At 39.2% G+C, this 13,701-nt stretch overlaps 1 protein-coding gene and 1 long non-coding RNA gene across 4 annotated transcripts in view; both read left to right on the forward strand.

The window, feature by feature from the left end:
- The window catches only part of LOC116216797, a 71,985-nt gene extending 63,230 nt beyond the window's left edge, over positions 1 to 8,755 (forward strand). For 2 of the 3 annotated variants that reach the window (XR_004160273.1, XR_004160274.1), the window contains one exon: positions 6,297 to 8,754. This is a non-coding gene — a long non-coding RNA (uncharacterized LOC116216797). Of the gene's footprint in view, positions 1 to 6,296 lie in introns of all 3 variants that reach the window. The other variant, XR_004160275.1, reaches the window with a different exon arrangement.
- Positions 8,756 to 9,268: 513 nt separating this feature from the next.
- The window catches only part of COL3A1 (collagen type III alpha 1 chain), a 67,261-nt gene continuing 62,828 nt past the window's right edge, over positions 9,269 to 13,701 (forward strand). The window contains 1 exon segment of the mRNA XM_010713346.3: positions 9,269 to 9,482. Within this exon segment, the coding sequence (XP_010711648.1) occupies positions 9,404 to 9,482 (79 nt within the window). The 5' untranslated portion in view covers positions 9,269 to 9,403.

The raw sequence follows: 13,701 nt of genomic DNA on the forward strand, positions 1-13,701 counted from the left end.
AAAAAGTGTTTGTAAGCATTACTGTCTGTATCATCAAAACTCTTAGTTTTCTGATAGATTTTATATTTCAGTCCCTGATTTAGCTTAAAACATAAATATCACCAGCAGGACAGCTGTTTGTCAATTGCACTCATGCACATTTTTAGAGGTGCTAACTGTTCTTACAATAACGTTAACTACAAGTTTCCTCAGTAGTGTTTTCGACTTGTGTCTGTATTTAAGAAATGTGGTCTCTATCATCAGAAGTCCAATCAAAAATGCAGGTGGCCCGAGTGTGGTGATTGTGCTATTTGAACATCAGTAGAAGAGAAACGAATAAGCAGGATAATACTTTGAAAAGATGTACTTTGTCACTTGGTGGTGTTACATCTGTGGCTCCAAAGATACGAGTTTGACAGAAATGCCAGTGATGTTTCTAAGAAATAACAGTAAATGGCACTTGGCTGATGAGGATCAAAATTGAAGTACGTGGCAATCTTCACATGTTCTTATTCAGTAAAAACAGAACTCGTTCAGTACTGGGGTTAATGACACCAAGCTGAGTGGTGCAGTTGGTACAGCAGAAGGAAAGTATGCCAGAGAGTATGTCCAGAGAGACCTTAGTAAACTTGAAAGGTGGGCCATGTGAATCTAACGAGATTCAACAAAGCCGAGTGCAAGGTTTTGAACTTAGGTCAGGGTGATCCCAGATATGTATACAGACTTAGAGAACTCCTTGAGAGCAGCCCTGCTGAGAAGGATTTAGGGTCTTTGTGGATCAAAAACTTAGCACGAGCCAGCAGCGTGCACTTGCAGCACAGGAAGTTAATGGTATCCTGGGCTGCATCAGAAGAGAGGTGGTCAGAAAGTGCAGGGTGGAGATTGTCCATCTCTGCCCTTGTGAGGCCCCATCTGGAGTACCGTACTCAGGTCTGCGGCCCCCAGTTGAGGAAGGACCTGGATTTTTTGAAGAGGGTCCAGAGAAGGGCCATGAAGTTGATGAGAGGGCTGGTGCAACTCTCACATGAAGGCAGGCTGAATGAGCTGGGCTTGTTCAGTGTTGTGGAAGAGACAGCTGCAGGGAGACCTCATTATGGCCTTCCAGTATTTAAAGGGAGATTGTAAACAGGAGAGAAATCAACTTTTTAAAAGATAGATAGTGATAGGACAAGGGAGGAGTTTTAAACGGAAGGAAGATTCAGATTAGATGTCAGGGGAAAGTTTTTCACTGAGAGGGTGGTGAGGTGCTGAAATAAGCTGTTCAGAGAAGTTGTGGATGACTAGAAGTGTTCAAAACCAGGTTGGATGAGGCCCTGGGCAACCTGATCTAGCCCTGGATCTAGCGGTTGGCAACCTTGACTGTGGCAGCGGGCTTGGAATTTGATGATCCTTGAAGTTACTTTCAACCTAAGTCCTTCTATGATTCTATGTTTCTTCTTGTATCCTCTTTTTATATTTTTAGAAACTGTTGTGTTTTCTTCATGTTACAGTTTGCCGTAAAGTCAAAATGACACCTCATGAATTCTCAGAGATCTAGAGAAGGCACACGAAGCTGTTCTTCACTCTGAAATTTCATTAAGTTTCGAAAAGAAAATATTTTTCCTTTTTCTGAGCAGTTGCTAGTGGTCATGGGTGATCTTGAGAGCTGGAAGACATAACAGCATGCAGTGCTTTTGTTCACAGTGACAAGACATACAGAGGCACAGTAAGACAGCTTATGGGAAAGATAGTACAATAACAACACTGACCTCCTGACCTTTATAAATTAGGAAGTGCAATTTCTAAATCAAAAACAGGACCAGAGTGCTGGGAATGGAAACAAACTTAATTCTCTGTTGTGCAAAAAACCCTAGATTTTCATAACAGCAGGTCAGATTTTTAGTCCTTTGTACGTGTCCATTTGTTTCATAAATTCCAGACAGCTGTGTGCTTGGAATGGCTTTGGGAACAAGGACAAGCAGGGGAACAAGGGAAGACAAGAGGAGAATGGCTGGGGATCAGCACTCTTTGTATGCCAAGGAGATACTCCCTCTGGAGAGGGAGATTTGAATATTCCTAAATGAGGAATTTCTTTTTCTTCTCTCCTGCAATATCTACATAGTTGACTCAAGCCACAGAAACTGCAAAAGTCAATATCTGTTTATCATCAGAGAAGAATGACCCAGACCTGATCTCTAATCTAAACACCACTATATCTTGGTGGCATCCATCAAGAGATTTTTTCTGCTCCTACTTCTTTTAATTTTCCGTAAGCAAGATTAATTAAGTATCGTGGATCCTGGAACTTAACTGATCTCTATCAGGAGTTTAGTGAAACATCCTTTTGAGGATGGGGAGGTCAGCTGAGGGAAGGTGGGATGAGGTATATTTTTGTTTCAAGGCATACTCTATATCTTTACTCTCAAAATGGCTTCTGTAATCACAGTACTAGCTTATAGACTTGTTTTTCAGTATACCTCATCGGTGTATTCAGTGTTCTGCCATTTGAAAAGAAAAGTTCTATACCTTGTAACATTGATATACTCTATGGGAGTAGGCACTTGTTTGAGTTTTCTGATGTGTGTATAAAATGATCTCCATTCTTAAATTATGGAGTAAGAAGATTTTTCACTTCAAAAATATTACATTGTTCTACTAGTAATGTATATTTTTTTCTATGATATTTATTTCTACTTTTCCATGACACGCAATTGTTAAGAAAGGATACAGAAAATTTTCTTATTTTTGAATATTTTAGAAAATTTCTTATTTTAGACAGAAAATTTCTTATTTAAGACACAATGAGTAAATGAATCTTAAATGAGCATATCAATTTTTGTATTCACAGAGTAGTTAAAATACAGGTTTTTGGGCAGGCCGTAAATTTACATTTTATGTGGTAGCTTGTCTGAGAAAAATACTTTTCTTGTCACAAATATAACAGGACTGCCCGATAGCAACCCAGGCCTGGGTCAAGGCAGTATAAATAGGGCTCTGTTGCTACTATTGGAAAATAAAGCAATGGCAAACACTTTTGAAGTATAGATTTTGTAAATGCATTACATTTACAAAATTTACAGTATGCATAATTTGCACACTATAAGCATGGGTCTTTGGGGCAATAGTGGAGATAGAAAAGTATATGTCTTAAGAACACGTAGATGCCTGTGTAAACAGATGTCCCCGCTGTGCGTGGAAAATCCATGTTACATTACAGTCAGGCGATAAGGATGTGCTTATGGGCAGGCTGGAAATTTGGATAGGCTGAGGCAAAAGGAGTACAAAAAAGTAGTTTAAAAAAGATGGAATTCGGTGTTTGTTGGAATCATACCACTGTTACTACGATTTGTGCCGCAGAGTTCATAAGGAAGGAGAATAATGCTTGTGTGGTATTTTCATTCCGTTTTCTTGATTATTTCTAACGACTTAACTTTGTTAGCAGAGTCCACCACAACTTTGTTGTTATTACTTGGGGGTGGTTTTGTGGCATCTTTTTACCCAGATTTTCTAAAAAAAAAACAAACTTTCCCAGGCTTGTCTGAAGAGTTGCTATCAATATTGATTTGATATGTTTCTGCTTTTTACAAGTCTGAATATAAAATATAGAATTTTCTATTCTGTGATATTAAGACAAGAACCTGCAAGCCAATAGAGAGCTTAATGATAAAAGAGGTTCAGATCAATAGTATAGGAGTTCTTCTGTGCATGACAATGCTCAATTTAATTCCTAACTTTTCCCACTTTCCGATAGCAGACGCATCATGGGATCTGTGAGAATACATTAGAGTTAATAAGAGAGGAATGCATGTAACGAGGTCATGGATCAGAAGAGATCCCATCTAACAGATGTGAGGAGCCAGCCTTTCAGGCCACCCAGCAGCAGCAGGGCTGGTCATCTTCCACTCCGCTCAGAGAAGCAGCTGACCGCTGCCTCTCTGTTCTAGGAAACCCACGTGCTCTCTTGACACGTGGAGCACTTCTGATCCAGAAGAGAACATCATACCCATCTCATGCAGTCAGTCAGGGAAAACTAGTCCAGTGCTCATCTTGAAGATCAGAATTTCATTATTATTTTTTTTAATCTTTTTCTTTTTTTCTTTTTTCATTTTGAAGACCAGGATTTCATTACTCACAGAAGAATCTTCTCTTGCTGCATTCTCTTGACCTACTCACGTCTTCATTTTTCTTCATTTTGAATAGAGTTTTCTAAAAAAAAAAATTTTTCCTCGCTAATTTCTTCTGCTTTGAGTTGTGTTAATTCCAAACAGATCAAGAGTTAAAACACTTAGTCCTGTGTTCTTTTCTTTTCTTTTTTTTTTTTTTCAAAAGGATGAGTCATCTGAGCACGGATAGCCTTCTGTTATTCTTTAGTAAACGCAAACAAGAATATTTGTTCCCTCATTAGAAAAACAATAAATCAGAGAACAGAAAAATGTGAAACAGTAATTTGAATTAAATAATTCCTGCCTGTGTATTACAGTTGTTGTTCTTTTTTTGTTTAGAAGATGCAAAAAAAACAAAACCAAAAAACTTCATGAAGTGTGCAGGATTGCTAGTCCTGAGACCTAAAATCTGGAACCTTTCTCTTCTGAGGTCCCATGTGAACCAACAGCTATAGCGCAACACACTTGAGTGCTGCTGGGAACTCCATGTACTGCCTGGAACCGCAGAGCTTTGAGTTGAGGCAGCCGAGCCAACAGCACAGTTGGGCTTACCTGGTGCACCCCTGCTTCCTGCGCAAATTCTGTGCTGCAGGGATTACCTCCTGTATATGCTGGTGTGATCTCAAGCTGCTCTCTTGACAGACTTGGAGATATAGGAAAACAAAATTTTGGCAGTCGTGTAAAATTAAATATAGCTCACCAACTCACATTCAAGTTTATTTTAAGTTAATTATATCCTTTCTGCTATTTTTCTGTACTTCTGTTGCTCATCTAGCAGCTATAATATGTAGAGTGCAAAAGCCTTTGCGTGACGTTGTCCTGACATAAAGTCTTACCCAGAAGTTCTATTAAGTATTTTATTAAGTGGGTGGAATTATGCTATTTCTTTAAAAAAGTGCAAGTCTGTTTTTTTCAGTTGTACAGTAGAAATCAGAATTAGAGATGAACAGAAAGGATTCCTTGCAAAGTAAGTCTGACACCTCAGTGAAAAGGAGGAGCATCTTCTCCAAGGCAATGCGCCAGTGTTCTAAATTAACAGATTTCATCATTGGCGACAGAAGTAGGTGTGTGTTCAGTACAAAAACCACGCCCTGGCCACAGATCTTGAATTCCCCAGCATTCAGTACACCCAAAGGTCATTAAACTCATTTGGCTTGCATTCCTCCTGCTGTGAAGAGAGAATGCTGTGGGTGCTGTCTGCTTCACCCTAGTGCAGTCATAATGTTGGCTCTACTTTAAGAGCCTTTACAGCTGTGCTGTAAGACAGTTAGTTCCCAACATGACTCAGAAGAAGGATTTTATTTAATCTGCAGAGGACTTCTGCAAAAAAAGAATTTTCATTTGTGAAAAAAGTTGAAGCCGTGCAAAGCTGAAAGCAGAAGCATGTGAAAAAGAGGCTCATCTCAAAAGCTTGATTCCCGTTGTTGTAGGAAATAATCTCAGTGAAATGGAAAGATGGGAGACTCCCTTAATTCCTGTGATTGTTCTATAAGTAATCAGTGCTTTGGCTGTAGTTTGCATTACTTCTAGCACATAAAGAGAAACAATTTATGTTACATATTGGGCTGCAGCTTGATACATCCTCGCTGGATAAAGAGGAGGGGATTAAAGTGCTAGGAAGTTGTTTGTTTGTTTTGTGGTTTTATGTTCAGGTTTTCCTATAGATCAACTGTTTCTAAAAGGTGACCTGAAAGAGAAAGCAGTGTGATAGATGTATCTTAGCAGTGTGTGTTTGTTCACTAAGAGTACAATCCAAGGAAAATAGTAGTCCATGAAGGAAACTTTGAAGACCTTAACGCAGACTTTGGTGATGTGGCATTTGAGGAGACTTCCCTAAGTGAAGTATCATTTTCATTTTTGCTTGCTTTTGCCTTTGGTCATCATTTGCACTATTTTCAGCTTCTTATTTCTTTGAAGTCATACACCTCTTTTTAAATTCCACAATTCTCTACTGTCATTAAAGTCTTCACTGAACAAAACCAAGTTTCTTGTTTCTAACACAATGGTAATTCCAGTGACAAAAATTTGAAGACTGACTGTTCAGATTAAATGCTTGGATCGACGTGTCTTCCATGTTATCTACAGTAAAGAGAAAATATCTTCAATAACAAATAAGTGTTCCAGATTCTCTCTAAATGTGAATGTTCTGATTATGATATGAATTTTTTCTTCCAGCTTAGTCCAGATGCCGAGACGTTACATTCCTGATGATGAGATCTGCCCACTAAATACTCCTACATTGCCTGCAAGACTCAAAAATCAAGATAACTGGGTTTTTTCTCCTGCGAAGAGGATGTGAAAGGGAAGCCTCTGCTCAGAAAGTGCCCGTGAATACTCAAGGCAAGCTGTAGCACTGTCTGTTCACGTAATTAAAATCAAACAGAATTGTGAATGTCCTACCAAAAGGAATTGATTCATGGTAATTAAAGGCAATTGCCTTATAGTTTTACAGTAGTAATATAAAATCGAGACTACACCCACTCTTACGTGAAGCTAGCGTTAATGAGAAACTCCAGTGAAGCTGATCATTGCCATTCATTGATGAGACACAACAAAGATAACACAGAACTCAAGGAGGCTAATGTCTATAGGTAATTTGTTTTTTTTATGGGGTGTAATCATCAAATGATACTGGTCATTTTTCTATTCGGGAACCCCATAATTAATTTTTGTACGAACTGAAGCATGAAGATTGGTTCCACACTGCATATCGCAAATAGCATGTCATGAGAAATATGGCTTCATAGTCTAGTTGGAGTGTAATTTATTGTAGACAGTGAACAATCCAGGTTGCCCTCGATTTTTTAAAAAGGATAAACTCAGGAACTGTAAGGAAATATTCGGTGTTGTCAAATGGGCAGAAAAATTCATAGAATTCTATATGAAGTGGCTTTAAGTCAAAGATCGTGGTCAAACTTCTTGCATTTTTCTTTGGCTATTTCAGTGTGAACGGTTACCATGTAATAATCATGACATTCCATGTACATTGAATAATTACTGTGACAAAGATGTAAGGGTTAATACAGAGAAACAAAGTGCCAGTAGAAAACTTATCTGAGTACAATTTTGATAAATAATTAATTCAGTTTAACTTTCATTGTATAGCTGAGAATGGTTTTAATCCAACGTCTAGGTTCAATGAACCTCGTAGAGATAGGCAAATACAAAGCATTTTGAGCCTGGATTCAAGTTTGCACTTGTACAGTTTTAATATTTTAGTCTATACCCTTGGCCATGTACACAGCTACGGTTGACCCATTTTTTATACCATATTCCACAAAGATAAAATTCATTTTGACTGCAGGGGCAGGGAACTACAGCAAGCAGTTACACAGATAGGCAATTTAGTCACTGAATAACAGTTCTGCTAACCCATGCAGAAAAGCAATCAGAAGATGCTCCTTTGGGCTGGTCCTGTTATACATCTCTGTTGAAGGGCACCGAACAAATCAGTCCAATTATTAGTAGATACTGTGGTTCTGAGCTGTGTCCTGAGCATAACTTCAAAAGAAGAGAAAGCTTACAGGCATATGCATAAAGATTGAAGCATTTTAACTTCCTAGCTAGGGTAGCTCAAGAGCAGGTGGTTACCTGTTTGTTTATTGCAGCTACTTGAAATTTATAAGCCAAATAACCTAACCTATTATGTAGCAGGATACTGCATATGAAAGCCTAAAGCTATGTAAAATAACTCTGCCATCCTAACACAGACAAAATGGACAATTTGAGAGTACTTAATTCATTTGAAAAAAAGCTGTGCGTAATACTTTTGGAATACATGAAGCCATTCATACCTTATGAGTGTGTAAACACTGAAGAGACCCTTTGCACATGTTGAAAGTGGCATTGAGTTAAGACTTCTCTGTACTTGTTTCTGCCTGCCTCACCCTAAGTGACCTAGGAAGAAGTGAACTTTTCCATTAAATTGCAAATATATTTCAGATAAATAGGTTTTGAAGTAAGACCTAATACCTATCAGATGAAAAGATAACCTCGAGATGCTTCGATTTATTTATTTTTTTCATGCATGCAGAAACGTTAATCCATTTTTGGGATTAGGATTTTGGGGATCTTGGGATATAATGCATAAATGCATTTTGACAAGAGACTGTTCCGTGGCTAATTGTAATCTTAGCGATACTTAAGAGTAAATGAGTGAGCACTCCTGCAGTTAACCAGCTGGAGTAAATTAGCTGAGAATAGTAATTAATTTGATTGCTGATTTATCAGAGGTGCACAGTGACATAGCTTTCTGCGTTTACTGTGGAGTTCCCCCAACTTTTAATTAAATCTACATTCTGAATGAATCTACGTTTGTAATAAAATCTGCTTAAGGCATCTGATTTGGGAAATAGATTTCTACGTTCTGATCCTCCTTATTCTCAGTGAAGTGTTATATGGAATAAAGAAAGAAATGAGGCTAATAAAAAATAGTAGATTTATTTTCAGATGTGCCCTCCTGTTTGAAGAGCAGAGAGTAAAGAAACAGATGGTATTTGTTCTGCATCCTTTGCAAATGCAGTAATAATATCATAAAGCTGAATTATTTGAAAAGTATTAGTTTGAGAAATCAGTGCCTCTGAATAATATTTTTTAAATTACTTTTTATAATGTGACATTTCTCCCAGTGTCTGATGCGAGAAAAGCACCGTAACAGAAGTGTTGCAGCTTTTAGCCCCCCCCCCCCCCTTCATTAACTCCGATGGCTCCTCAGCAAAAATACCTAGATATGCATAGCTGAGATTTCTCAGTTTGTGGTGTCACCTAAGGCGCTCACCTTTCATTTCAAACGGGGAACACTAAGAATTAAAAATTGTGTTTGGGCTGTACCCAGTGACTGCTGATTTGCATGAAAAATGCTTTGCCCCAGGGAGGTTATGGCTGGATTCCTTTTCTCACATCCATACATCTCACACACGGCGTGCACTAACTGCGCGTGTAAAGGCTCAGCATGCACTTCAGGCACGCACAAACGCTCCAGATGTGCTGTATATCTTGTTTAGTTGACTTTATTCTTCTGTAAAGCCAAAAGAAATATTAATCATTCATTTAGTGTTAGGGGATGGGTCGTCTTCTCAAATTTCAGTAAAGGGGGTGGAAAACTAAAGTAAGCCAATTTTTTTCCTATTTAAGGCCAAAGCTGGGGAATGCTTGTGGCTGAGTTCTGTACATGGCCCGGTGCTGGAAGGGCAGGGAACAACCGATGTTGCTAATTTGAATAGATTTTTCTTTCCCCCCCATTTTTCTTTTTGCACAGAGAGTCTCATGTCTAATATTTAGACATGATGAGCTTTGTGCAAAAAGTAAGTTTGCTCATTCTTGCCGTGTTTCAACCCTCAGTTATTTTGGCACAACAGGACGGTGAGTAATTCAAGTTTCTTATGATTTAATGTTTTTGTTTTATTTTTTATTTAAACCAATCATTTTAATAGCTGGTAAGAAACATGTACTCACAGATCTCACCAGAACACTTTTCCTTCACTAACCCAGCAGTCAGGCAGTGAACGCTGAAGCTGGAAGCTCCAGGAGTGTGCTTTACCCTCCTAAGTTTGCTCTTCGCTTTGCTGTTTTTCTGTGGCTAAAGGAACCGTGCGGTGCTCTCTGCCTGTGCTGCATTTCTTCTTGTTCTTACTTGTTTTCCTGTTACAGGCGTTGAAGAGTTTTGCGACTGTTTCCTTTAATGCAGAATAGCATTTGAACTGCTGGCTGGGTGCTGTCTGGAAGCTATTTGTCACAAGTAATAAGTCTTCGCTTCCAGCTTTGTATCTGAAGCTCTTCTTTGTACTTGCCTGTTTCTCCCCCGGCAGCATGAGGCTTTGTTTAAGCAATTTGTGCACAGAAAACAGCCTAAAAGTCCTCCTCACTTGTGACACGATAGTTTTTTTAGAGTGATATATGAAAAATATTTGTCAGTGTGCAGGATTTTTCCTTTGACATAAAGCAGGAGTGTGAAAGCATTCCCGCAGCTGCGACAGTTTCTGTTGCACATCTGCAGGCTGCTTTGGTCCCTTCTGGGACTGACCAGCGGCTCATGGGGTCTAGGAGTGCGAGCGGGTGTGTGTGTGTGTGTGTTCACTGAGCAGCAATGAGCATGGAATTTGGAGGGAGGAAAGAAATACTTCATACTGGATAATTGAGCTTACTGTGGAGATAAGTGTGGTATCGTTATTTAAGTTAAACAACTGACATTCCACAAGTATGTCTGACCTTTTTTGGATGTGTTCTGTTCCTACTTGCCAAGCAGTTTAGACCAGACCTTCCTTAAGAACATTTCTCTTTCTGGTGAATTTAGAAGATCTGCAATGTATTTATGCCTGTATTAAGTCAGAGAATAACTTCACAACTCGCTCGTTTAGTGGCAGCCAGATAAGCTGTAGCAAAGGAAAGCCAAATGCCTTTAAAACCACACCCTTCCCTGGTCTGTATGCTACAAATCATAAAAATTCCTCCCTTAGCCATTTGATGGCAAACCTACCTGCCTAGGCCAACCTGGAAAGGAGGAGGATTCGCAAGACCAGCGACCAGCTCTGGTAGCCAGATTGCATCGCTCGCAGCAGCAGCAGCAGCCCTCCTCACTGCGCTGTGGGGCAGCTGGGAAGAAAGCTGTCTTGTGGGCAAGAAATGCAGTGTACTGTACACTAGCACTTTTCTATTTCTGTTTTTCCTGTTTATACACTGCTTTCCAGTAATACTCAGTGATGACAATACTGTAAAATTTGAGCAAATGCATGCATTGAATTCTTTCTCTGCTTACCGCAGAAGGTAGTATACATAAATAATTTGTATTAAATATGTGTTGCATATTACCTCTCTCTGACTTCAGAGGGATAAGGACTATCTAACATGAAAAGAACAAACATCAGTTTTATTTATTCCAATTAAGTGAGCCTTCCTGTGTGTCAGGTCTCTTTCCCTCACTCTCTGGTTGCACCCCTGGACATTTCTGAAGTGAAACACATATTTGGCTTAAGAGAGTATATATCTGGGGTAGAAGAACAATATGCAAACGAAGTGTGAGGGAGTACTCTCTTTTCCCAGCCACATTCCTATTTCATGGTGTAGTAACATTTCCTTACTGGGCTCATTTCCATACTACTTACAGAGATGCAGTTACACAGAGGCTGACAAAATGCCAGTTATCCCCTAGCATGTCCAGTGCTGTCCTCTCTTTGGAATGCTCCTTTCCACGCTGCTCAATTTGCTTTTCTCACAAGGAAAGAGATTGTAGTTGTTGGTTATTGGCATTGTGAATTCACGTGCAAGGCAGTGATGGACTGGGAAACCACATTTTCCACAATTCAAAATAGACTTTCCAGACATGCTAAAATGCTCTCTCTTGTCAAGAAAAATGTTTATATGGTTAGTATCAAATGTAAGTCAATATAAAATTTTCCTTGGGAAAGCCTGCCAGCAGACAGGACTTGGAAAGATGTTAAGGAAACTGCTCAGTATACACTAAGTTTGGGATTGTCAGATATACCTCTGGGTTATATGTTTCTTTGAATTGTTGTAATAGATGGAATGGCAGTTTGAGTACAGCCTCAGACTGAACTTCTTCAAAAGCTTGGAATCTGGATATTGTGCAATAAGAAATTCTCTGCAACTTCCAAGAAGAAAAGTTATGTGTCCTAGTAATCCATTTCAGCTTGTAAATGGAGTCAGTTTGAAACAGTTCAGGTTTTCTGATGTGTGTTGTGTCTTGCGAAGTTCTGAGCGTGTTTAGGCTGAAATGTCTGCTGCTGGCTGACAGCTGGACTTCAGGCATGAGCAGTGCCAGATGGGTGTATCAGGTGCCATTGTTTGAAGGCACCTTTACTTGCTGCATGTAAAAATATCAAATAGCGTAAGAACTCTAAATCCTTCAGGAAAGAAATCCATCCCCTATCCAGCCCACGTGACTTGTGTAACATGTGTTAGTCTTCAGGCTTACATTCATCATCAACTTAGGCATGTAGAGTCAACACAGACAGTGACTTATAGAAGACAACATTAATTTTGGGGAACTGGCTGGATGAATTGGCAGATTCCACTTGCTACAAATGAAGCACGTGCACATCCTCTCTCACAGTCCCAGAAGGGAGCTAAGATGGACTTGGGCCTACCTTAGCTGTAGCCAAGATGTGTAAATGCCACCTGAGTAACCTGTCGTGTGACGCTTCTCCTAAGCGCACCCAGCAGTCCATGAGGAACTTAGTTGAGGTCATCAAGAAAGCACACCTGCTCTAAAAGCAGGGGGACACCAGAGTCAGAAACCCTTCATTGCTATTCCGTTTAGATTTTTTGCTTTAATGTAATATAGTGTTTTCATTGTAATGTATTGTCTTGAACATCCGGTCAGGAAGTTCATTTCTGAGATAATGACTGTATCTTTAAATATCACTGGGAAGACTTACTGAACTTCCTTATTAGTTTGAGTTCCGAGTTAAAGCTTTAAAATAAAATCTAACTGCTGTATGTACGCTTTAGGAGGCAGCGTGCTAGGAATTCTTTATGTTGAGTCCCTGTTTGAGATTAAAACACTCAGAAAGGAAGGACGATATATTAGGAACGCTTATAAACAGGTTTTTGTTTAATTATTTTGTGTCTTTTCAAGAGGAAAGAATTAGATGGGGAATGGAGTAGGTGGGTATGGCTTGAGTGCAGTAAGAGTTCCAGTTTGAAATTTTTAGCGCTTACCTATATGCAACCTTGCAAACATTCATTCTTTGTTGATAAATTTACGAATAATAATGGCAATCAGGACTATCTTTTCTTAAAAAAGGACTATCTTTTCTTAAAGCCTGTGGTAGCACATACAAGTCCTCCTCCAGGTTTTTGAAGGTAAAAACAGATGATAAATATGTACCTATCGACAGAAATTATATGCTCTTAGATCATCTAGAAGACTGAAGGCAGAAAAGGTCATGGGGCTACTCCTCTTCTTCCATTTTTCCCGACTGGTTTATAGGAATACGCTACAGGCAAGGTTATGCTTAGAGAAGTTTATACATCCCCTTCTGTCTAAATGAAAGCCTGGGGAACCCATCCCCTCAAAACGTTATATATATATTCTTGGAAATACGTCAAATTTCATAAGCACACTGTAGATCACACATCCTTGGAAGATATTAAACTTAGGAAAATGAGACCATTAAATATCCCTCTCATTATTTTCCATATTTGTTTTTGATTTGAAACCAAGTCTGTGCAGACTGAGTTTTTAAAGGAGGAGGTGGAATTGGAGTTGTTTCTTGCTTTATTAAAGGGAGAAAAGGCAGAAGTGTTGTCTCTGGCACTGATGTTACTGGTGATGCTTCAGAGCCGTTACATTTGCTCCCTTAGTTATATTGCGGATTACGAAGTGGTCATATTTCTTCACCCAGCTTCTGCCAAAGTTTCGAGATTTGAAATAGGAGAGTGTCACTTGCAAAATCTTATCTGATACCAGCCTTACAAAACAGCTGGATGTTAGATGTAGTTAATGCTCTTCAGGAGAAAGAAAGAAAGAGAGACAGAGACAGAGAAAGGAAAGAAGGAGGGAGGGAGGGAGGAAAAGGAAGGAAGGGGGGAGAAAAGAAGGAAGGAAGGAAGGAAAGGAAAG

The sequence above is a fragment of the Meleagris gallopavo genome, chromosome 7, assembly GCF_000146605.3.
Source record: "Meleagris gallopavo isolate NT-WF06-2002-E0010 breed Aviagen turkey brand Nicholas breeding stock chromosome 7, Turkey_5.1, whole genome shotgun sequence".
Classification (NCBI taxonomy): Eukaryota; Metazoa; Chordata; class Aves; order Galliformes; family Phasianidae; genus Meleagris; species Meleagris gallopavo.